The 23,543-nt window shown below is 40.2% G+C and overlaps 1 protein-coding gene across 2 annotated transcripts in view; it reads left to right on the forward strand.

Moving 5' to 3' along the window:
* The window catches only part of LOC123352984 (CGRP receptor component), a 39,458-nt gene that overhangs the window by 13,319 nt on the left and 2,596 nt on the right, over positions 1–23,543 (forward strand). For both annotated transcript variants that reach the window (XM_044993614.1, XM_044993613.1), the window contains exons 4-5: positions 1,826–1,920; positions 17,734–17,791. In XM_044993614.1, the coding sequence (XP_044849549.1) occupies positions 1,826–1,920; positions 17,734–17,791 (153 nt within the window). The remainder of the gene's footprint in view (positions 1–1,825; positions 1,921–17,733; positions 17,792–23,543) is intronic.

The raw sequence follows: 23,543 nt of genomic DNA on the forward strand, positions 1-23,543 counted from the left end.
CCATCCTGTGATTATATTTATGTCTAAACATAATATACAGTTTAACTCTTTAATTATATTGTTGCCAGTATATGAAATGCTTTCACATGCATTTTGCCATCTAGACATTTATTCTGTGCCAGTAGAAAGAGAGAGATTAATTCTAGGTGTACTTGCTTTAGGTACTTGATTTAATGGAATTATTTCTGTCCATCACGTATACACTCTCACAAGTTTTGTGCATGCATGTGCCCACTGGCATTGCAGTCACTGGATCTAGCTTAGTAAACAGGAACTGAATTTTAATGTGACCATAATATGACATTTTTGTACTTTTAATTGATTTTTTTTTTAATGGAAGACGCAGCAGAGTTTTGAAAAGAAATCATTATAGAATTGAAATAGCGCTGTGTTCCTCTAATAGAAAATGGTATTTTAATGGGGCAATTGGTAAATAATAGTAACGTTTAGTACGGTTGTACTTTTTTATTTCAGAAAAATGCAAGAATTCTCTGGAAGCCTGTTCTGATCCCAATTCCTTATAGTGGGTGTTTTTCAAGCAATGTTCACAAAAGCTCATAAGTTATTGTCAAATTAAAAAGGGAGCTGTAAACTGCAGTCTGCATATACTTATTTAAAACTAAAGCAGGGATTCTTCACCAAGCCTTCCATTTAGTTAGGATGACAGGCTCGGATATTATCTGTCATCTTGGATTCTCATTCATTTAAACAGAGACACAAAACATCACATCTCCTTTAAAGCGTATGTTAGTGTAAAAGATAAACAGAGCAGGGAAGTGAATTGTCTCACTGAAAATATCTGAATAAATTACTACAATATCCTTGCAAAGTTTTTTTTTAAATTGTGATCTGCATAAATAACTTCTGAACTCTTTGAGAAAGCACAGCCAAATATGCTGATTACAGTACGCTTTCAGCCGTAAAAGATGAAAACATCCTTATTCTGGAAGGCTTTGTTTCAGTTGTGGAGCTCAAATTAGCTATTTATGGCCTGGCAATGAGAGTACCACTGGCATTGAATTCATGAACACTTGGCAGAAAATAACTTTACATGATCCCAAGGATGAATACGATAAGGTGGTTCTTCAGTTCGGTTTTAACAACTGGATGCCTTTTTAAACAAGGTTTTGAAATCCTCTGTATTGTTAGAATTATACATATACAACACATTCTAAATCTCTGATGATGTTAAAAATACCTTGGTCCCAATTTGATCTGCCAGTTAAGATTATTTCATTCAAATTAATAAAGAAAATGTGTTACAGGTGAATACCCTTTGAATTGCATCTGTTTAAATGCTTAGCACTAAAAAAGGACCTTTCAGCCATACACTTCAGTGCACTTTACAAATCTGGGTAGATATTATCCCCATTTTACAGATGGGCAAGTGAAGTTACAGGGAGGTCAAGTGATTGCCCAACACTACAGAGGGAACCCTCGGAATTGGGTTAGATGAACATAGAAGTTTCTGTCTTTCAGCATTAGACCGTGTCTCTCTGTATGGACCAACTTCAGAAGGGTTTCCTAGATAAGTGCTGGCATAATTGCCATCACATAATTACTTTTTTATGTACTGCCTGTTGCTTACACTTTCAGCAGAAATTAATATGATCTTCATGAATCAAGGGAAATCCAAATGATTGTTCCAATTATGACAGCCCATGCCACCTTCTGAACAACGTTAAAGAACTAAGTTCCCCATTCAGACTTCTCTCAAAAGGATTGAGGAGATTTTTCCTAAAATAACTTGTTTCATAGAGCTCTCATAGGACTCAAAGCAAAAATAAATGTGGAGTAACCTATGTTTTTTTCCAACCTTGTGCAGACATTGAAATACATATCCAAAACACCGTGCAGATTCCAAAGTCCTGAGATCGTGAGAGATTTTCTCAAAGCAATGAAAGGCCATAAACTAACCAAGTAAGTAAAGGTCTTCTTTTGAGTATGTTTATATGAGTGCATGAGAATATTCAAAACCAGTTCTACATAAAAATAATCTTAAACTTGTCTAACCCAGTTCACGGAAAAATGAAGGACAAAATTAAAATTCTCTGTCTAACCATCCTTTTTTCTCAGATGAACCCCTACACGCATGCACATTTGCTTTAGATGTATGCTGTTTGCCACAGTTTTCCCGAACTCTTTGCTTGTATTAACCTTATAGTGTTTTGCATGAGTTCTCATAGTCAAAATGCAAAGAAGTATTAAAAAATATGTTTGCTGAGGTAGAAACTATGTGAGGTGGATGGATTTTCAGCAAAATAAAAAGGGACGCTAAGAGAAACCTCAGTGTGTTGAGTCATCTTGCTCATGTCTATCCTCAGAAAAATAAATCCATTCCTAAAAAAAATTGATGTCTCCCCAGCAAAGAATAGGCATACTAGTGTGACTGAACGTAAGGTCTCCATAGAGATATATGGGAAATGTGTAATCTGTTGAAGAAACTAATTCTTGCCTGAGTCTGTGAGTTGCGGATGCTCAGCAGCTGCCCAGAACTGTACACTCTAATTCATTAATGTTTAGCAAATTAAGATATTTCTTTCCCCCTCTCTGTTTTCCTTGGACACTAAAGGTGTATCCTCTGTGATTTCCAGGAAATCTGTGTTCACTTGAATCAACACCCAGACAACAGGCATAGTCTCTTCTGGGGAATTCAGAGTGGAAGTTTGACTGGCTTCCCTCATACTTCCAACAAGCTTCAAAAACATTTTTTCTCTTAGGCATTAGTGCCCGAAATGGCTAGGTCTCCTGCACACCTCATCATACTGTGAGTGAAGCCTGCCAGAAATTTTCAGGCTCATGAGAACTGGGAGGAGTGAGTCAGTTTTTCCCCCTCTGCATCTGTTATCTTTTTCCATCCTTCCTTTTTCAAACACAGCTTTTCACAAAGGCTCAGTTGTTTCTAAACCACTTGCTTAACGTCACCAGGGAACAGTGTACTCCACGTGGAGTCTCTGACTACTTTTTTCTCCTCTGGAGATTCTATAAAGAAATCTTGCTCTGGGGAGAAGACTAATTTGGTTCTGTTCTAAAAAGACGCATGTTAAGATTATCTGTCATATACAGTGCTACAAGGGAAATGCTTACTTCTTTGGAAACAGCAGTTGGGCAGAAAGAAAACCCATTCAACCCATATGTCTTGAGCCCAGAGTATTAGCGACATTTTGCTGATCACATTGCATCACTCTCAGTGTTTGACATCGAGGGACTAGTACTGAGACGCCCCCTGATGTTAACATCAATACTGTCATTTTTGCTTGTGCTGCTTTCATTCATTTCAACTGTAGTCAACATTAATTGCCCAGCTAGTATGCCAGCATTGTATCCCACAATGAAGTACTTTACATAGATCCTGTAAATTACATTCATGCAACAAAACTGAAACCACTCTAGGGATTTCTGAGCAAATTACATAATCTAGGAGGACAGTTTCACCTTCAAGTATTCAGACAAGCTCTCCTAATCCCTTCCAGGTCTGACACTGAAGTATCAGTGTGTATGAGAAGAGTCTTTGCTATAAAGAGCTGACACTGAAAGTGAGAGAGTTTTTCCTGAAATCCCTATGAGTCATTTTCTTGTGTAGGCAGCAAGTGTCACTGAATTATATACTGTACATTTCTCCCTGTGCTGAAATACAGGGTCAGTAGTTTGATACTGTGACTAGAGTTAGATGAGGGTGTGAGTTACCACCAGTCCTCTTTGCATTACAATAAATTGGGTGATGAACCAGACAACACAATGCATTGTGGATGGTGTGAGATGAGTTACATGATCTTGACTTTGCCGATGATATTGCTTTACTAAGTAATACGTGGAACAGGAATGATTGCTCTTACATCAGAGGTACAATAGGAAGCAACAAAAATGGGATTGAAAATAAATGCGGAGAAAATCAAGATTATGAAGGTAAGAAACTGGACAATAGATGCAAAAGTTTATGTGGATGGAAAAGAAATTAAACAAGTAAAAAGAATTCTGCTGTCTGGGCAATGTGATGATGTTTGAAGGTGTCTTTGATAAACATATTTATACAAGATGAGGAAAAGCAAACACCATGTTTTGAAAGGATGAACAACATCTGGTCAAACAGAGGTGTCTCCATCAAACTAAAGACAAGATGCTACCATGTGATTGTACTGAGCATCCTACTGTATGGAGCAGACACTTGGCCAGTGACAGATCGGAGGCTTCCCATCACAGATGGCTGTGGAAGAGACAATACATTTAATAGAATAATAAAATAAGAAATGTGAGAGGAAGGGAGCTGACAGAGCAGGACCTGTTCGAAAATATCATCAAAGCAAGAAGGCTCAGATGGTTGGGAGAGGTACATCATATGGAAGATGGGAGACACACTAAGCAAAACATTCAGCTGGGTATTTGAGGGAGGAAAGAGAAAGTGAGAAAGGACAAAGAAGAACTGGCAGAAGACAGTGACAGGAGGATCTTGGATGTGCTGGGATCACCAGGGAAAAAGTACCGTAACTGGCAAGTGACTTAGTCCGTGGAGGAACTATACTGTCAGATGTGTCAGTGGCACAGGAAGCACTAAGGTATGCAACTCTCAATAGAACTATGTGAGAATGAGAAACCTTTTTTCCATGTTATTGCACGTATTGAACACTAGGGGGAGCTGTTATATAGCAGAATTATAGATGGGTTTGTTAGCTCAGGCGTTGGCTACACTTGCAAGTTGGAGCTCATTAAAATAACTGCCACAAGTCTTTTCTTATTCCTCATAGTGGCTTTGCTGGACCAGTGGCCTGGTCTGATCTAAATTTCTCATTATTACCGCTGTGCTCAGTGATGTTGATGCATTTTCCAGAACACACTTGTTGGGCATTTAGCGTCCCCTGTGAATTTATTTTTCAGTCCTCTTAAAGAGAGAACAAAGCAGTAAAATATACTAAAACAATTAAAAACCTCTAGTTTTTAGTGCTTTCAGCCAATTGGCTTGCTAACGGGCAGTTTCAAAGCCATGCAAATACCTAACTCACTGATGCTGTCTGACATGAGATGTAGCCATACTTGGGTCTCAGCAGCATTTGGATGAAATTCAAGGCTTGGAACAGAGAATTTAAAAGTAAAAAAAGCTATAAGCTAACATCCCAGTAAATTATATAACTACCTAGTTGAGGTTTTACGCTTTAATTAATTCGTTAGCAAATCCAGCAGTGTTGTATTTGCAAATATAAGGTCTAGCCTGCTTGCTTGCTGTGTTATTTCCTTTCTTATGGGTTTGTTGTTTGTTTATTATAATAGATTTATAGCTTTGTATTAGAGTATTTTGGCAGTAACTCAAGGAACCTACAGGCCACATTCAGTACAAGCTGAAGCAGGTTAGCATACATATATTTGTGACCTTTAGCATAGATGATGAGCTAAAGCAAGTTAGCATACATATGTTTGTGACCTCTGACATAGATAAGTCGCCTGCCGATTGCCCTCTATAGACTTAATGGGTACACCACAAAGAACATGGAAATAACCACCACCAGTGCAGGCCAGAAATAACACATGTGAGAATGAGCTAATTGACATAATACGTATGAATATGCCAGCCTATAGAGTAAGCGTACCCTATAGCATGTGGGTGAGGAAATTAAATTTGGACATAGAAGGTGGGTACATAGTGCTCAGGTGCTATAAAAGGGGCAAACCACCATGTTTAGTTAGGTTTTAGGTTAGTTTTTCTTGGGTCTTTCTAGAGCTTTCTAGCTCTCTAGCTTCTCCTAAGTTTTTCATCTTCCACCTGAGAATTGAACCTGGACCATTGGACTCTTTTGGGATGCCCCAGTTGAAGCTAGTCCTTTGCCTCTTACTACCAGGTTATCAAGGAAGGGTGTGAGTATGTTAACCAAGGAAGTTTTATAGTAAATGATATCACATGTACCTCTAAGACAGAACAGTATTATTTCTGTTTTAATTCTGATTGATTACTTTTCCATTTGATTACTATTCCATTTATGTCAATAAAAGTCTTCTATTATATTTTGTTCCCAACATGAGTGTCCTTGTCATACATCCCGAGGGTCCTTGTGTAGCCTGATTCTGGGACAAGAACCTTATTAAATTCTGATCAGATCAATTGGCGAGCCTATAACCTTTATTAAAATAAACAATCATATTAATACCCTAAAATTAGGCAACTAGGGGAAGATACTGTGCGTCACTCTAGATTAATTTTCCAGGCCTAATCCTCTGTAGAAGCATCTGATATTTTTCTATGTGGTTGTTAATACCACTTCATTTAAAAGAGCAGGTATCAGTCTTATGGTTTGTAATTGAGTTTAAATTGAAATTGACTATTCTCTCACTTTTTCTTGCCTGTATTATGTAATTTTTATTTTGGGAGACTCAATTTTTAGATATCAGGTGGACCCAGTGATGAGCTGCCAATTTTTTAACAACGGGTTCCCTCCTCCCTCCAAAATTTTAACAACGGGTTCCCTCCTTCCCCCGCCTCCGTGGGGGGGGGGGGGGTTGTGCCCCATCCAACCCCTCATGTTCCTTAACACACACACTCCGAGACCCCTGACCCATCCCCCCCTTCCCTGTCCCCTGACTGCCCCTTGCCGCCCCACCCAACCCCTCCTCTCATTCTCAATGGCCCCCCAGAACCCCTACCCCATACAACTACCCCTTCTCTCTGTCCCTGAGTGCCCCCACCACCTCATCCAACCCTGCTCTTTCCTGACTGCTCCCCGGGACCCTTGCCCCCATTCAATCCCCCTGTTCCCTGCCCTCTGACTGCCCTGACCCCTATCCACCTCCCCACAACCCACCCCCTCCCTGCCCCCTTACCACACTGCCTGGGGACCGGGTCCACTCTGCCAGAACCACGACCGGCGCCGCTCGGCCCGACTCCCCGGGCCGGCACCGGGGCCCGGCCGCTCGGCGGCAGCCGCGGGGCCCGACTCCCCGGGCCGGCGCTGGGCTGGAGGGAGCCGCGGTCTGGGACCGGGAGCTGCTGAGCCAGCCGCACCTCCCCTCCCCCTCCGCACCCCAGCTTACCTGCTGGCTGCCTCCATGCTGCTTGTTCAGGCTTCCCGCGAACATCTGATTCGCGGGAAGCAGGGGAGGGGGAGGAGAAGGGGGCGGAGCAGGAGAGGAGTGGGCGGGAACTTTTGTTAAATTTAGCAGCCCTTAACAAGCGGTTCTAAAATGGCTGCTAAATTTAACAACGGGTTCCCGCGAACCCGTGCGAACCCGCTGCAGCTCACCCCTGGGTGGACCTAAATATTAGGCTCCAGTTAGGACCCAGACATTGTCCTTTTAGTTTTTAAACCGACAAATTCAAAGAAATTTGGATCTGAAGATCAGTAGCACTTTAAAATGTATTTCATCCTGATTTTACTGTTCCGTTGTCATTGACAAAAATTATAACAAAGCAAAACCCTTAAAATGTTTAAGGGTGGGCTGCGTGTTTTGTCACTGCTGTCTCCTCCAGAGTTTTCAGAACGAAAACATTTCTTGGAAGACAAAATGGTACCACTTAAGTAACAGCATAATTTTCTAGCTTCCTGAAAAATATCCATTGTACTTCCCACGCTTCAGTGCAATCGTAATTGGGCGTATTATCTACAGAGCAATTCCTGTAATCTTGACTCCAGCCAGAGGCCTAGTGGGGAGTCTTGGCTGAATTAGGACGATCGGATTTAACCCTATGTGTTTGAAGCATGTGATAAAATATAAAGTAGTGGTAGCATATGCCACAATATGATTTTTCTTCTAGCAGCTAGAAAAATTATGTTCCTTAAGTATAAATCTGCCTCCATGCAGAAGGAGGAAATCCTGATTTTTAGCTCTGAATGGTGGATCTTGGCACTGATAGGCTACTCTTCCCACTTGTGCAGATCTCCACCTTTGTTGTAAGAGGAGACTACCAGAGCTCAGACCTGCTGTACAGCACTTGTACTAGATTTTTTCCCATGAGAATGTGTAGAACTTGAAAAGGACAACCTAGAGAGTCTCACTACTTAAAATATCTATATTAATGTTAACGTTTGATGACAAGGACTTGGTTAAAAGAGTAAATGTACAAAATTCATTTGGGTTGCTAATCAGAGTTGGTGCTCCCACCTTAATTTTCACCATAATACTTAATTATTTGTATTTGTTATTGTAGCATCCACAATACGACTTAAATCTGCAGAGGCATTGCAACAGTGTGCTGTTAATTAGATATCTTAGGGCATGTGCTGCGTAAACTAGGTATGCTATAGCAAGTTAAAGATGGGTTGACCTGAATTCCAAAGTTCCTGGCGTTTTTCTGGTATAACTAACCATGAGGTCAACTCAGACCCTAAATGCTTTGCTGTGTATTCATGTTTGTGCAAAGACAGCATTAATTGTGGGTTCATACTGAGACTGGCAACATTGGCCTCTTGTGAAGATTATTTTTGGTGGAGTTTATAATCTGGTTCTGCATGTGTGCGTATGTGTGTATGCTAGCAAGGAACCCTACGTACACTTGTAGGGCATGATCCTAGGTAACTGACATCTGTGAGAGTTTTTTGACATTGGCTTAGATGGGAGCAAATCAGTTTCTGAGCACTTTGCTGTAATACAACACAGTGGCTGTTCAATCCTGGCTTATATAGTGAATAGGGGGTAGCCTACCTGTTGCTAGTGTCATGGGACATGGCTTCTTCTTCCGCCATGGCGTACATGAATTTTTTTTCTATCTCCCCTTCCCCTCCAGCAGCATGCAAGAGAAGAGGAGAGTTCTCCTTTGGGGAAAGGGAGGTCCAGGGCTTGCTGTTTATACAGAGGAAAGAGGAGCTTCCATGTTTGCATCCCCTGTGGTGTTCTTACAGCACACACTTAGGCTGGTCTACACCTAAATCTTAGGTCCACCCATCTTTGTCACTCAGACTGTGAAAAATTTTGCCCCCTGAGCACTATAGTTAACTTCTGGTGCATATACGGACCTAGTTACCTCCTCTCGAAGAGGTGGATTACCTACATCAATGGAAAAACTCCTTCTGTCAATGTAGGAAGTGTTTACACTCCAGCAGCGCAGCTGCAGTGCTGTAGCTGAGCTGCAGAAGCAGCCAGGGGTGGCAGGTTTGTGTAATTTTTGGTGGTGCCCAGAATGGTCCATGTCCCGCTCTCTTCCCCCCCCCCCCCCAACATGCCTAAGGTTCTGGGGGGAAGTTTGGGTGCGGGCTCTGGGCTGGGGCAGTGGGTTGGGGTGCAAGAGGGGCTGAGAGGTGCGGCGCTTACCTAGGGCGGCTCCGGAAAGCGACCCGCACACGCCTCTGGCAGCAGCTCCTAGATGGGGGGGGGTGTCTCCAGGAGTCGCTGCCCACAGGCACCGCCCCTGCAGCTACTTTTGGCTGCAGTTCCAATGGCACAGCCAACACTTGGGGCAGGGGTGGCGCGTGGAGACACCCCTCCTCCCAGGGGCTGCAGGGATGTGCCAGCCGCTTCCGGGAGTGGCACGCCGTGCAGAGCGAGGGCGGGCAGGAAGCTGCTCTAGCCTCGCTGCACTGCCGGTGGGGGTGGTGGGAGCTCCCAGACCCTTAGAAATGGCCCAGGGCAGCAGGCGGGGCCGGGAGATGCTCCGGGGAAGGCATGCGGGGGCAGCAGGTGGGGCCAGTGGACAGCCCCAGCCCCAAACATTGGTGGAGCCGGGCCCCCGTGCTCTGAATATTCCTGGAGCATGGGCACCAAGGGCCCATACAACTCGCCACCCCTGGAAGCAGCTGTCGTGTAGACATACCCTTAGAGTACATCTGTGCAAACAGGACAGGGAACTGCTAACGGGGACCTCCCAGGCAATAGATGCAGCTATATTTATTCCACTGATGTGCATGCTGATTATTTGTTAACAAATCCCTGCCTCTAGATATTTCCTAAACAAATATAAGACAACATGTTCTTGTTGTAGGTTGCTGAATGAAAAATAACCTTGGGAATAAATATTCATACTAATATCAACATACTCACACAGCCTAGTTTTATGATCAACCCAACCATTATCTCGAAATGATTTACCAGCAGAAGATAACCTACAATTCTGATGGTCAGAACAGTATTTAGGTCAATCAGTAAATAGATGCCTAGTTACCGGTATTCAAATAGCTCCCTCGGTAACTTTCATAGTTTCCTTTGTTTCTCCAGTTGAAGCCCTGTATATTTTTTTTCAAATGCATTGTTTGCAATCTTAAATACCCAGTGTTTGAAAGACATTAAAATTCATGCCTGAGGCTTCAATTTTTTTCAGTATAAATTAGTATTTTCAGTTTATAACCTGCTAGGATCTGTTCAGGCATTTTAGGATTAAAAAAACATACAAACTGTTCATGTTGCTTTTTGATTTTTGTACCCTGCTGCTAATGCTTTTTTGATGCACTTAGTCATTTTTCTGCAAGGGAGCACTATGATCAAAAGCTCAATGAAATTGCCCAGATAAAACATTTTAATGACTTGCTACTTTCCTCTTGTAAATTATCCCCTCATTTTTCTGCACATAAATTTTGGAAACTGAGAACAGTCTGTATGATTGCATCTTTTGTTGAAGCATTTTTCATTGAGATTATATTGTATTGCTGATAAGATTTCTAAAAAACTACATTATAGGTTATTATGTTTTCCATTGATGACATTTAAGTCAAAACACCCTTTGAGAGATGACCTTGCTTTACACTCTTGGAACCTATATTCCGGAATATTTCTGCTTAATGATCGCATTAGATGGTTCTAGTTATGATGTACATTTGTCTATAGTTGTTTTTATTGTTGCCTGTTCTGCCAGTACCATGGTATTGTTAACTGGAGATCTGTGTCTTTTAAAATTGTTCTAGAAGAATCTAGATAAATAAGACTGAAATTATAACATCTTTAATATTTGGGATGACGTAGCTTTGGTTATGTGACCAATATTCAAGGCATAATTGGGAAAAAACAAACTATTATGATTATGTTCTCTGTAGTAATAATTATTTAGTAAAAAGTGAGAAAAACCATACCAGGTTTTTCTTTTCCATAATGAATTATCATCATCGCTCCATTCTGTTCAGTGCAGGCTACAACTTGGTTAGTGACTTCTTTTTGGCTAGATGCTATAAATTAGATTATTAAACCTGGGTATTTTTCAGTAATATATATTTGCAATGGAAACCTTGACATTTTGCTTACTCACCTGACCCCAGCTGTTATTTTTTCTGTATTAAGTTCCTTGCCCCTTTTATTATAACTTTACTTTCTAGAATAAAACTTGTTCAAAAGCTAAAAGATGCTTTAAATGCAACAGTGGCAACTAGCTCTCCCACCTCAAGGCAGGCATCCGACCAAACTGGGGCTCAAACCGAGTTAAGAAACCATGTTGAAACATGGGTTCATCATTCCAAACCAGCTCCAAACACACCTGGATTGACCAATATGCATGCGACCAGACCGTGTTACAAATAATACATATATTTAAATGTTCTAACCTACAACCCTATGGCTAGCCAGTATTTTGTTAGAACTGGTTCTAGCTAGATATTTGTTTAAACACATTTTTCAAACTTGTTTTGAAGTCGAGCGCAGCGAGGGTCAAAATCCAAGGACATCTGCTCCTTCCAGCCTGAAAAACAAGAACAAGAGCCATTGTTTAGGAATGAACAGTTTTTTCCCTTTATTTTGTCAAGGATTTTTTTCTTGCTAGAGGTGATTGGGGTCACCTGGATGCACTGAGTAACATGCATCTTGCAGCAATGGCGGGGGGTGGGGGAGACAGCTAAAAAGGTTCAGGTCTAAACATAGTCTGAGTGTGTAGTGTGAGGAACTTGCAGATAGACTGTTGTCATTTAATATTATTTTAACTGGTACATAGAGCTTTTCTTTCTCAGTGTTTTACAGATATGAATCTCTACAACCCTTCTGTGAGGGAGGCCAATGTTATCCCCATTTTACAGCTCTGGAAACCAAGGGACAGAGAAGTTGTGGCTTGCCAAAGCCACATAGCAAGCCAAACTGAAAGCCAGGATTACAACTTGGTATCGCCCATCTCTCAGTCCTGTGCTCAAACCACTGGACCATCCATACTGCTTCCCAGCTCTAGGAAAAATTCATCTTATGTGATTACTCAGGTGAACCATGGCCTAATCCAGTGCCAGTTGAAGATACTGATTAGCACCCTTTCCCCAAGCAAGCCAGGACATCTTTTTTTATATGAGGTGGGGTGGTTTGGGTTTTTTTGTTTTGCTTTTTTTTATAATATTCTTTTACGAGTGTAGGTTTTTTTCCTTCTGTGATTGTTTTTCCTATTTAATTGTAGCATTAGAACATTTTATGCTGGTATCTTTAATCAGCATTCATTCTTACATGTCTGTGTCTTCAGCTGCACACAATGGTAATGAACTCCAACAGTAATAAATACTTTCTTTTAGACAGAAAGCAGCCAGCAATGTGACCTCAGCTCAGTTCTAAATCCAGCTACACTCTTAACAGACACTGTATTGTTGTAAACAAGCTTGGGATTATTGATAGAGAAATCTTCATAAATGGCTAATATGGAAAAACAGTGGAGGTATATTCAGAGTTCCCAGAGACTAGAAGCATAGTGGACTCTTATCCTTGACTCTCCAAAACCAAAGCAAAGCTAATGTGTACAGGAAATGAGTCTAATACTGACTCCTGCATCTCCTTTGTAAACCATCATTTTCTTCTTGCGCAATCAATCCTACTTCAGAATTAAAGAGGCTAAATGCTGTGCTGCAAAAAGGATTATTGATGGGAGGAAAAAACCCTGAACAATTACTCTGACAGAAGAGAGAGTTTGTAGTTGCTGCAGTGGACAAACTGGGTTAGATACATTGGGTTAGATTGTGGCAAACCCTGCATGGGAGGACATGGAGCAAGGAGCTTTCTCTTCTTCATCCCCGTGTAGATACTGCCAAGGAAGGACAGGCCTTTTCGACAGGCTAGGGACACTAGCTGATCTCTATTTCAAGGGAGATGGTATCTTTGTTTTTTCTTCAAGTCTTCAAACACGAAGCATCCAAAAGAACTCTCTTGCCAATTAGTCATTCTGCGCCTCAATTTTCCCATCTGTAAAATGGGGATTATGATTCTTACCTGTTTTGTAAAACATTATAAGATATGCACCACCACTGTATAGGTAGTGAAACAATAACAGGCATTTCTAAAAACACTTTGAAAACTCAGTTTATTTTAGTAAATATATACCTTTCCTCTGAAGAACAAATCTCGGTAGTTGTACTTTAAGGGATGCATCCATGACCATGCTGTCATGGCAAGTGCTGAATTCAAATGTAGAGTTTTTTGTATAGTTAAATATAAAGTATTTCACAGGCGTATTATTATTAAAAACTGTATTGTGAATGTATTAAAGTTGAGACTTATTTTAGAACAGTTTCCAGTGCTTTTATAAAAATGGAAACTGAACGGCTCGGGGAATTAGGTAAGATAAGATAGAGTCTTTCTCCTTTAGGACATTGTTTTTGGCCAGATTTGAAATGAATCTCTTTGGAGGCTCCTGTGAAATAAAGTAGTCTGAGTTCTTAATGGATATGCATCCACATCACAAAAGTCACCACACATAATTATCACCATTGTTTCAGCCTCACCAGCGTGGTTCAGATTTGAATGAGCCGTGTTCTCTCTCATAGGAATACTCTGTTCATAGAATCATGGACATCAGAGATGGTAAAGACCTGTCAGGTCATCCTGTCTTTGGCAATGTGGGATTTTTCCTTCAGGTCAGAGTAGAGACATAAATATAGGTGGAGCAGCCTGGAAATGTTTGTACTACTGCTGCTTATACTGTGTATGTTCTGTGGATAAGCAGAGGGCTTTAGTCTCCAGGGCTGTCATTTAAGCTCCTTTCTTGAGTATTAAATTCACTCTTTCATACACGCACACAAACCAGAGCAGCACATCACTTGTCACTGTTTTCTCATGTAAATGCCTTGGCTGTTGAATGGTTACTAGGGCACATACATAAGTGATAAGGCATTGAAGTGTCTTAAATATTGTAAGGTGTTTGTCAGCCTTGGAAATCTGGTACTATGTCTGAGGACCATTTAAAACTGAAATGGTATCTGGTAGGGATGTAAATATCATTTCAAAAAGTACCCGTTTAAACTATTAAAACTATATCGGTTAATGGTTAACTGGTTAACTGATTTGGGCCTCGCAGTGCCTAGGATGGTGCGTCTCCCCTCCCTCTTTGCCCAGGAAAGATGGGCAGCTGAACTCATACTGGGGGTGACACAACAGCCCTAGCCAGGAGAGCCTGGGGCAGTTGAGGGGTCCCAGCACCCCCTGGCATCGTCAGTACCCAGGAAAAGGGAAAGAAGTCCCAGGTGCTTAGTTAGTCCCGATGCGGCCTCCGCAGATGCTCCGTGCCACCCCAGCAGCAGCTTCCCTTCCCTTCAGTTATCAGCTGGAACCACAGCACCGACTAGCGCGCTGTCCAGTGGCACAGGCAGAGGCCAGGGACTACTTTACTCCCCGATGGGGCCCGCAGCCTCTGCCCTCCCCCCATGACCTAAATGTGCTCCCCCTGCCTGGCTGGTGACACCCTCCCACGCGAAACCTCTGGACTGGTGCTTTGCTCGTCCTGCTTCCCTGCACTGCTAGGCATTCCTTGGCCTAGCGAGTGGTATCCTTCCACTGGGGTCACCCCTCAGGTCAGCAGGGCTGGAGGGACTGGTTTTACCAACAAAAGGGTGTACAGGACCCTCCTCGTCGCTGGGCCGAAGACCCCATTGGGCTAGCGCGTTGATATCGACCCAGCCCCTTTAAGAGCCTCCCAGTGACCTCTTATGATGCCCACCCCTTCCTGGTTACCATAATCACCTCTTGCCGGTGTCCCAAAAATAGCATCTCTGCCCTGGCACCCAGCAAGGATTTCTACCAGCTGATCGTCACCCAGAAGGAGGTGGGTGAACAAAGGAGGGTTCACGGTAAGACTAATACTTATTGGTCAACCATTTAATCATTTAATATTTTACATCCCTAGTATCTGGAGGGCTTAGGCATGCAGACAATGACCAGCTGGTTGCAAGGGCCCAGACATCTGAGCACAGTTCTGTGAGTTTTGGCATCTCTTTCCTCTTGAAGAATGTGAGGTTTCCTCTTTCTTGAAACCTCCTCCAGTTCTAAGAAACTGATGAGAAGCTATTTGGAGTTGCTATAAATATACATTTAAATGCTCTTTGGAATTCCATTAAATAACCTGGAAAGAAGCTTTAGCCTTTTTAAAATGGGAGCTTACTACTAGATGGCAAACTAGTAAAACCATAAATATGAATGGCTTCTTTTTTTATTCTAATTTACTAATTAATAACAACAACAACAATAAAGAAATATTGAGCAAATACAGATTGCAATAAAGAAAGGCGAGTCCTCTAATTTTAAAATAGTTCTTGAACAAATACTTTTATTCAGAGGGGGGGTTAAAATTGTATTTTAACTCCCTTTTTCATTGTATCTAAACGTACTAAATTACAGTTACTGACTTTTTATTATAAGCTGCAGATTCCCTCACCAGTCGTACCAGTTCTATCTCTAGCAGTGTGATGTAGCTGTGTGAGTCTCCCCTAAACCATGAAGGCCCGCTGAGATCACTGCTACTTTGATATCATGACCTGGTCAATAGGACCAGAATGTTAAAATGTAGCTTTTGAGAGCAGTGAGATAAACATACTGGCATATGACCGCACCTTGGGGCTTAGCTGTTGGGGAGGATATATATTTCACTAGGATGTAAAATAAACACTGAAATATGTTTTCTTCCATTCTTTCCACTTTAGTAATAAAGCTCTTAAAGGGGAAAACAATTGTAATATTTTTTTTAATTTGTATTACATTTAATTTTAAATTAATGAGTAGAATTATTATGCAGAGTGAATCCAAGGTATAGTTAGGCTTTATGGGTGTATGCTCTATTGAAGTCAACAAGGAGTCCGGTGGCACCTTAAAGACTAACAGATTTATTTGGGCATAAGCTTTCATCGGTAAAAAACCCCACTTCTTCAGATGCATGGAGTGAAAATTACAGATGCAGGCATTATATAATGACACCGGACTCCTTGTTGTTTTTGTGGATACAGACTAACACGGCTACCCCCCAATACTTGTCTATTGAAGTCAGTGGGAGTTTGCCATTAACTTCAATAGAGGCAGAATTTAACCCTCTATTTGATTTGTGTGTGCTTAAATATAAATGTTAGATTAATTTTATTTTTTCCTTGTATGTAGAGAAGGATGGAAACTGAATAATTTAAAATGTAACTATAACACTAAATATATAGTTAAAATCAAAACAAAACAAATTTAACACAACACAGAAGGAATCCTGGACTTGTGGTTAGAGTACCTAGATTTTCCTGGGAGTCAGAATACATGAATTCTCTTTCTGTTTCTGTCATGGACTTCATGTGTGATCTTGAATAAGTCACATAGCCTTTTTACCTTTCAGTTTTCTGAAAGGTTTAGAAGGAGAATGCTTGTGATGCTTTTTGATTGAAAATGACCCTTTGTATCATTGCTGCTACCACTGTTATACAATTGCAACAACTCTTCTACAAAGTATATCATGTAAGGTGTCAGTGGAAAAGATACCATCTATATAATACGATTATCATAGTTAAATCCATGTGTCATCTTTCTATCTAAAGTTATGAATATTGGCTATGTATTTGTATCTCAAATGTGTTTGTTCCTGAGTGTTGATGGCCCATTAAAGACACTTCACTCTAACAATGGGCCATAGAAGAAACTTATCCGCCCAGATAGCTGTCTCAGAGGATGCCTCAGACACGAGGGGCCAATGGCCAACCCCGGTGATCCAGCCAGCTATGTAAGGACATGTGACCCTGGACTCCATCTTTGGCCAGCCTCTTTCCACAAACAGGGGCTGTGGGCTTTGATTGGGACAGTATAGTAAAATTCCAAGCACATGGCAGAGGATATAAAAAGATACCTGAGACATCTCCTTTTTGTCTTCATTTCCTAAAGCTCTAAACAAGGACTGATGACCCCCAATCTATTTGAGCGATTCTAGAGAGACTTTTGCAAGCTAGCAGTTCATTCCATCACTGCTATGATCCTAATCTGTAACACCGAATGTCACTTGTATGTATATGATTTATTAACCATTCAATAACTCTCTTCTTTTAGATTATTAAACTTTTAGTTTTTAGCTACTAAAGGATTGGCATCAGCGTGATTATTGGGTAAGATCTGATTTACATATTGACCTGGCTAACTGGCTGATCCCTTGGGCTTGGAAGGATCCTATATCTGATTAAATTTGGTTTTCAGTAGCCACTCACATTAAGTTCAGTGTCTTGGTGGTGCTTTCCTACCTCTCATGCATGTTGAGGCTTAATTTCACTGATGTTTGTAAAGTGTTTTAAAATCCTCAGGTGGAAGGTGCTATAGGAGTGCAAAGCATTATTAATAAATAATTATTTGAGGCAGAGACAAAGCATGGAAAATTCCAGCTCAAAAGACGAATGCTTCAGTAAGTTATGCATGTGTGGAAACAAGGGATTGTAATGGAAACTGCTTTGCCACCTTGGTCTGCTAAATACCAGTTTGGGTAGATAGCCAAAGATATCTACAGAATTATCATGACAATCAAGGTCAGAGACCTTGCATCAGCTCTAGTGAAAAGAACCTTTGGAAATAACTCTGTTATTAGGGAAGTGTTTGAATCTGACCATTCATTTGTTCAGAATCCTATATAAATTTTTTTTTTCTTTTCAACAGAGCAGAAAAGCTACAGTTGCTTAACCACAGGCCAATGAGCGCAGTTGAGATACAGCTGGTAAGTTACTGTTCTCCTAATTGCTTAAAATCCATATATTAATGCATCTTTATTCTTGAAAATCAATTGAATAATCCTTTGCTCAGGGTCACTGGCTGATAGGACTTCTGTACCCGTCTTTATATTCATGTTTTCTGATTATTTGTTTTCTTTCCTCTCTGCTTCCCCTATGAGACCTCTCTATAAGACTTGCCCCTCTTCCTCTCAGAACCCAGAGCAGGGGCAAATCTTCACTCTCATGTGTTTCAGATTGAAAATAGCTATCAGCATTGTTAAATGGAGCTATAATCTCATGTCCTTGGAATACAAGAAACCTAGGGGTTTCTTCCGTTGCTTCATAAAGTCAAATACTTTGGAATATGAATTTGATTTAGAAAACTACTGTGGTATATTCCTTTTCATTACTTTTCTAAGATACAGGTAAGGCAAAAATTTGGGAGAGAACAATAGTTAGCAATGACTGCCGCTGTGCTTTTGAAGTGACTGTGTAGCATGAGAACTGTACACTGGGAAGCTTTCAGTTGGAAGTCATCCATTATCAGTCTGCTGGAACATAACCTTTGGATGAAGGAATATTACAGATAAAAAGGGAGAGATTGGTTAAATGTTCTCCAGAGCATCGTGTAAAGAACACAAATGCTGTATTAATAAGGAGATTATTATAACAATGCTGTTCCTCTAATACGGCTGTCTTGCATGGAGAACATCTGTTGACAATCTTATCCTGAGACTTGATTGTGTAATAGCAGGATTGTATTCTGTTGCAAAAGGGTAAGGGTTAGAAGTGGATGCTAGTAGGACTGCATCCTATATTTCTCACAATCCTTGATAGCCAAGAACTAGAATTTCTAGCAGTGAAAGCAGCTGATATGATACCTTATGAACTGCAAAAAGAATGAGGAGTACTTGTGGCACCTTAGAGACTAACAAATTCATTTGGGCATAAGCTTTTGTGGGCTAAAACCCACTTCATCAGATGCACGCAGTGGAAAATACAGTAGGAAGATATATATGCACAGAGAACATAAAAAAATGGGTGTTGCCATACCAACTCTAACTGCTATTGTCAAGTTTATCTACGAGTTAATTCCATTTTGTGCAACTGCAAACAAGAGCATGAAGGCTTCACTGGGTTTGTTGGGCAGCTTTTCAGAAGTGAAGAAGTAGAGCCTTCAAATGTTTTAGAATTTCTCTCTGTTTCTGTTAGCTTCCTGCATTGCACTTACAGTTCATCAGGTTTCAGCATAGTTCATATTCTATCTTCTCTTCTTAAAATATACTCATCTTATTGTAAACTTTCAAGACATCCTTTGTCTTTGACTGCTCCCTCAGTCACTAATTATCTTGTCTATCCACATCACATAGAGTGTATCTGTTTATGCTCCAATATCCAGCTATTAGTTTCAGCTTCAGGTCCTTGAGGCAGGTGTAAGCAAAATATGACTCTTGAGTTGGAGTAAAGTGACTGCACTGGTACATCATTTGTACCTCCAACTCTTTCAGGGTTTAGCAATATAAAAGTTAAAATTGCTCTATTAAAACTGAGGTGTTGCGGCAATAAAACAAGTTAAATGCGGATTGACCAATTTTGGTATGTAACCATTCTCTAAGTAACCCAAAGCAACCTGTTATATAATTAGAAATGACTCTTAGGAGGTAATGTAATGTTACAGTTGGCAACTAATCTTGAGTTCATCCCCAAACTATATCCAAAACTAGACAATAGAGTGAATTATTGATGTACCTGTGCAAGTTTCTCCAACATCACATTAGGCTAAAATGAGTGGATTGCTCATATATACACATGGCATTATGTCAAATTAATTCAGCAGAAAACTTAAACTACATAGATCCTTTCTTAAACTAGTCAGTTTTTGTGGAGTAACAAATATTAGGCTGTCACAGGCCATTTTTGTGAAGGTTGCTTTTGGGATCTGTGTAATGAATGGCTGTTTACTGATATAATGGCAAGAGTTAGTGTTACAGCATCCTCAAGCCAGTAGAACCTCCATGTATTTATAAGGAATTTAATACATAAAAACAGAAGCCACTGGGAGTTTTGTCATTGACTTCAGGAGGACAAGGATTGTCTGTACACACGTTTCCATGAAAGCAAGTCTGTTAGCTGGAATAGAGGATTTGAAAGGCAAAATATACAAGTAAATTAATATGAACTCTAAAATGATCTTGATTGCGCTGTGAACTTTTTTTTCTTAAAAGCTTTGACTCATCCCTGGATACAGATCTGAAGCAATTGATATTGAACATTGTAAACCATAAGTTTCACAAAAAGCAGGTGAATTAATTCAATTTTAAAAAGAGGCACCTTCTGGAACTAATTACAAAACAAGCCATGTGAGAGAGACTGACTGACTGTGTGTGTGTGTGTGTGTGTGTGTGTGTGTGTGTGTGTGTGTGTGTGTGTGTGTGTGTGTGTGTGTGTGTGTGTGTGTGTGTGTGTGTGTGTGTGTGTGTGTGTGTGTGTGTGTGTGTGTGTGTGTGTGTGATTTCCCCAATTTATTTTGAGTAACTTATGTAAAAGGGTATTTAATATTGTTTGGGGGTTTTTTGGCTTCAAGTCTTTTTATTCTCTCCTGTATAATTCTTGCCCTGTAATAGTGCACAAGATATAAACCAGGGTAACTATATTTAATCTAAAAGGGATCTTTCTGTGGCGAGGTATCTTTTTTGTTTTAATTTAGGTCTTTTTTGTTTGTCCTCCTCATCCATAAATCATTCCACTTTGTTTATAGTTGCCTTCTCCAGACTGTGTGCTGAGATAGTTTTTAAAGGATAACAACAAAAGCAGCATGAAATTCTAATCCTTCTCCCACTGGATAAAACATTGTATGCAGTACAGCTGTCTTGACCTCTAGCTTTAATCTCAAACATATGTTGTCCATGGCTCAGTGACTCACACAGAGAAAGAAAGAAAGAGACAGTGATGTTGATTTAACCATGACATGGGTTCCAACTTTATGTAACGCTTAACAACGATGTGTTAGAAGATTGAGGAGCTTCTCTTTAAAGAACAGATTGCTCCACATCTGTCTCTCATTGGAGCAGTAGGTGTTCATTTTGCATATTTTAAAACTAGACTTCCACACCTGGGAGTTCACTGCCTCATGGGATCCACTCCATGCAACCAAACTGGCAGATTGCCATTTACTGTTGACCAGAGAATAACAACACCTATTCTTCTGGAAAATGCAAAAGGCTGGAAGGCTTAAACATTTAATGTTCTCAACAATGCATTTTGCATATTCGTCTAGTTTCCTATCACAAGGAGATGAATCAGCCATTCAGTCTTTTACTGTATTTCTTTTTCTTATGGTCTGTCTTCTTAGTATGTTTGTGCTGAACATCTTGGAATTATTCTACATTTGAGGAAACTGCAGGTATTTCCTTGCTTAAAGTGTCTCCTACATTGGAACAAAAGTATATTGTGATTGTACCTCTGCGAAGTACCAAAATGCACCTTTCTCTTTTTTGTTATTGATTTTTGCATTTAATATGGTCTTATTATCTACAGAAAAACAATAGTGTGCAACCCACAGATTGTTCTCTTCACACATCAAAAATTGTTCACCAGTGCAGGGTGTTTTAAAGTTCTTTGTATTGTTTATTCTCCAGTATTTGCAATATATATTTGTGGCCAAATGCCTAAGGAAACAGCCCTTTTTCAGCAGAAAATACTTTACTCCAATCATATTACAGAGTAGTGCCCACTTACAATATCGTTTCTCCTGACTCCTGCAGTGACCATTGCTGAGTAGAAGGAGAAAAAACTCATGACTGTTGCTCATAGTATTAACATATCACATTGGAATGTAATAATTGAATTGAAGTATTTGTCTGTGTCAGATGGGAAGCGTGATTGGCTGCAGCATGGCAATAAATTTGATCATGTTAGCCACCCAATTGCATTTTCCTGAAATAAGAAACATATATTCAAATGCAAATATATATAAATGCTACAGAGAAATTTTACAATGATTTAGGGGAGCAAAAAGGTGAGTGCTGAAATCCAGTAGCATCTTTGGAATTATTTATTAGAACCAGTAGCATGGACACTATGATTTATTGCATTTCTTCCACTTTGCTCAGAGCCTTGAGAGAGACACATGCCTGTCTGGTTGTATTGGAGAGTGTTTTTTAACATGTACCTTCTGTTACTGTAATGCCAGGTGCTTTCCACTAGTCACATGAGGCTTTTTTAAAGCCCACCTGTATCTCCAAATATAGTATAAACAAGGAGAACACAATAAACATTAAAAATGTCCAGTCCAATTGAAATGTTGGCTGACTATGCCATACAGTCTCCACATGGCATCATTTGCTGAGGTGATCTATCTCCATTTGGATTGTGCTGTCCCGCCAATAAATACACTATATATAATTCATTGACCAAAAAAAATGTATTTTATTTTCCGCTAGCTTAAAGTTTTGCATGCCCTTCTGCCTAGAGTTTGTTGCTTTTACAACTTTAGCCAGTTGCAGAATAGGGGTTAGCAGGACTGCTTTATAATCCACGAGTGATTTGGTATTTGTTCCTTTGTTTGTGAAACTTTACTTATCAATGTTAGTACTTAAAATGTTTGTTTCCTTCCCTCCTTCTGTGTTTTTCCTTATATATTATTTTTTCTGTGAGGTTAGTGTTTCCTTGTGAGACTACTATAATCAGTAATCAGGGAGCATTTTGTCTTATAAATCAGGAGCCTGTGTGCAAATCAGAAGTGTGTGCTCAAGTCTGGTGCACTTAGAATGAGCCACTGAATCTCCTTCTGTTTCCCTGGTTTGATGTTTTGACTCATTTCCACTTGTCTCTTTATCTGTATCTCGTTCATGCTTAATCTTTTGCATTTCTCCTTTATCTTGTTACTTTGCCGTTTTCTAACGGCATAAAACATTTCATGTCGTTACACTTGCTGTTTCTTTTTGCGGGGGAGGAAATCTAATTTTCTAGTTTATTCTTTTGATCCTTGCGCTCTTTGGTTATACTCCACCTCTGCAGAAACATGGATCTTACTAGCAAGCACTCAGCCCATCCCAAACACAAAGACTTTATCTGTTGGTCCCATTCCAATATATAAGAACTTCTAAAGAAGAATGAGGGTGCATGCTTAAGTCACTGTTTGGAATCAACCGGTCCTGCAAGATTTCCTTATTCAAGTATTACTAACTATTAATGTCAGCATGACTATTCACATGAGAAGTTGCAGCAGGATTAAACTCTACAGTTTACCATATGCAGCCACACTCTGGACAATTAATGCACTGAGAAATTAATCATTCAGTCTTAACTAGCTTTGACTCTCCAAGAGGCAACAGGTCTGTCTCTTCGTTGTATGTTTGTACAGTGCCTAGCACAATAGGGCTCTGGCCCTACAATAATACTTACTAATTGATAATATAACACTATAATATGGTGCACAACCAGGTAGACTACACTCACTCTCTCTCTCTCCAGCACTGTTGGTAATAGGATGACAGGTCAGTTGTTTGAATTCAAGTCTTTTCAGGTGCTTTAGCAAGGAAAAGTAAATTGAAAAAAGTTTTGAGGATCTTAATTTTGGATTTAGGTGCCTAAAATGGCAATTAGGTGCCTAAATCCCTTTATGGATTTAGCTTACTATGTCAACAGATATGAATGACCCCCAAAATATCATTTATAATTTCCATGGAAATTTTACTTCAGGAAAAAAAAATCAGAAGTATGACAATCTGGAAGTGAATAGTTAAGAGATGCAGC

This window comes from Mauremys mutica, chromosome 19 (assembly GCF_020497125.1).
Source record: "Mauremys mutica isolate MM-2020 ecotype Southern chromosome 19, ASM2049712v1, whole genome shotgun sequence".
Classification (NCBI taxonomy): domain Eukaryota; kingdom Metazoa; phylum Chordata; order Testudines; family Geoemydidae; genus Mauremys; species Mauremys mutica.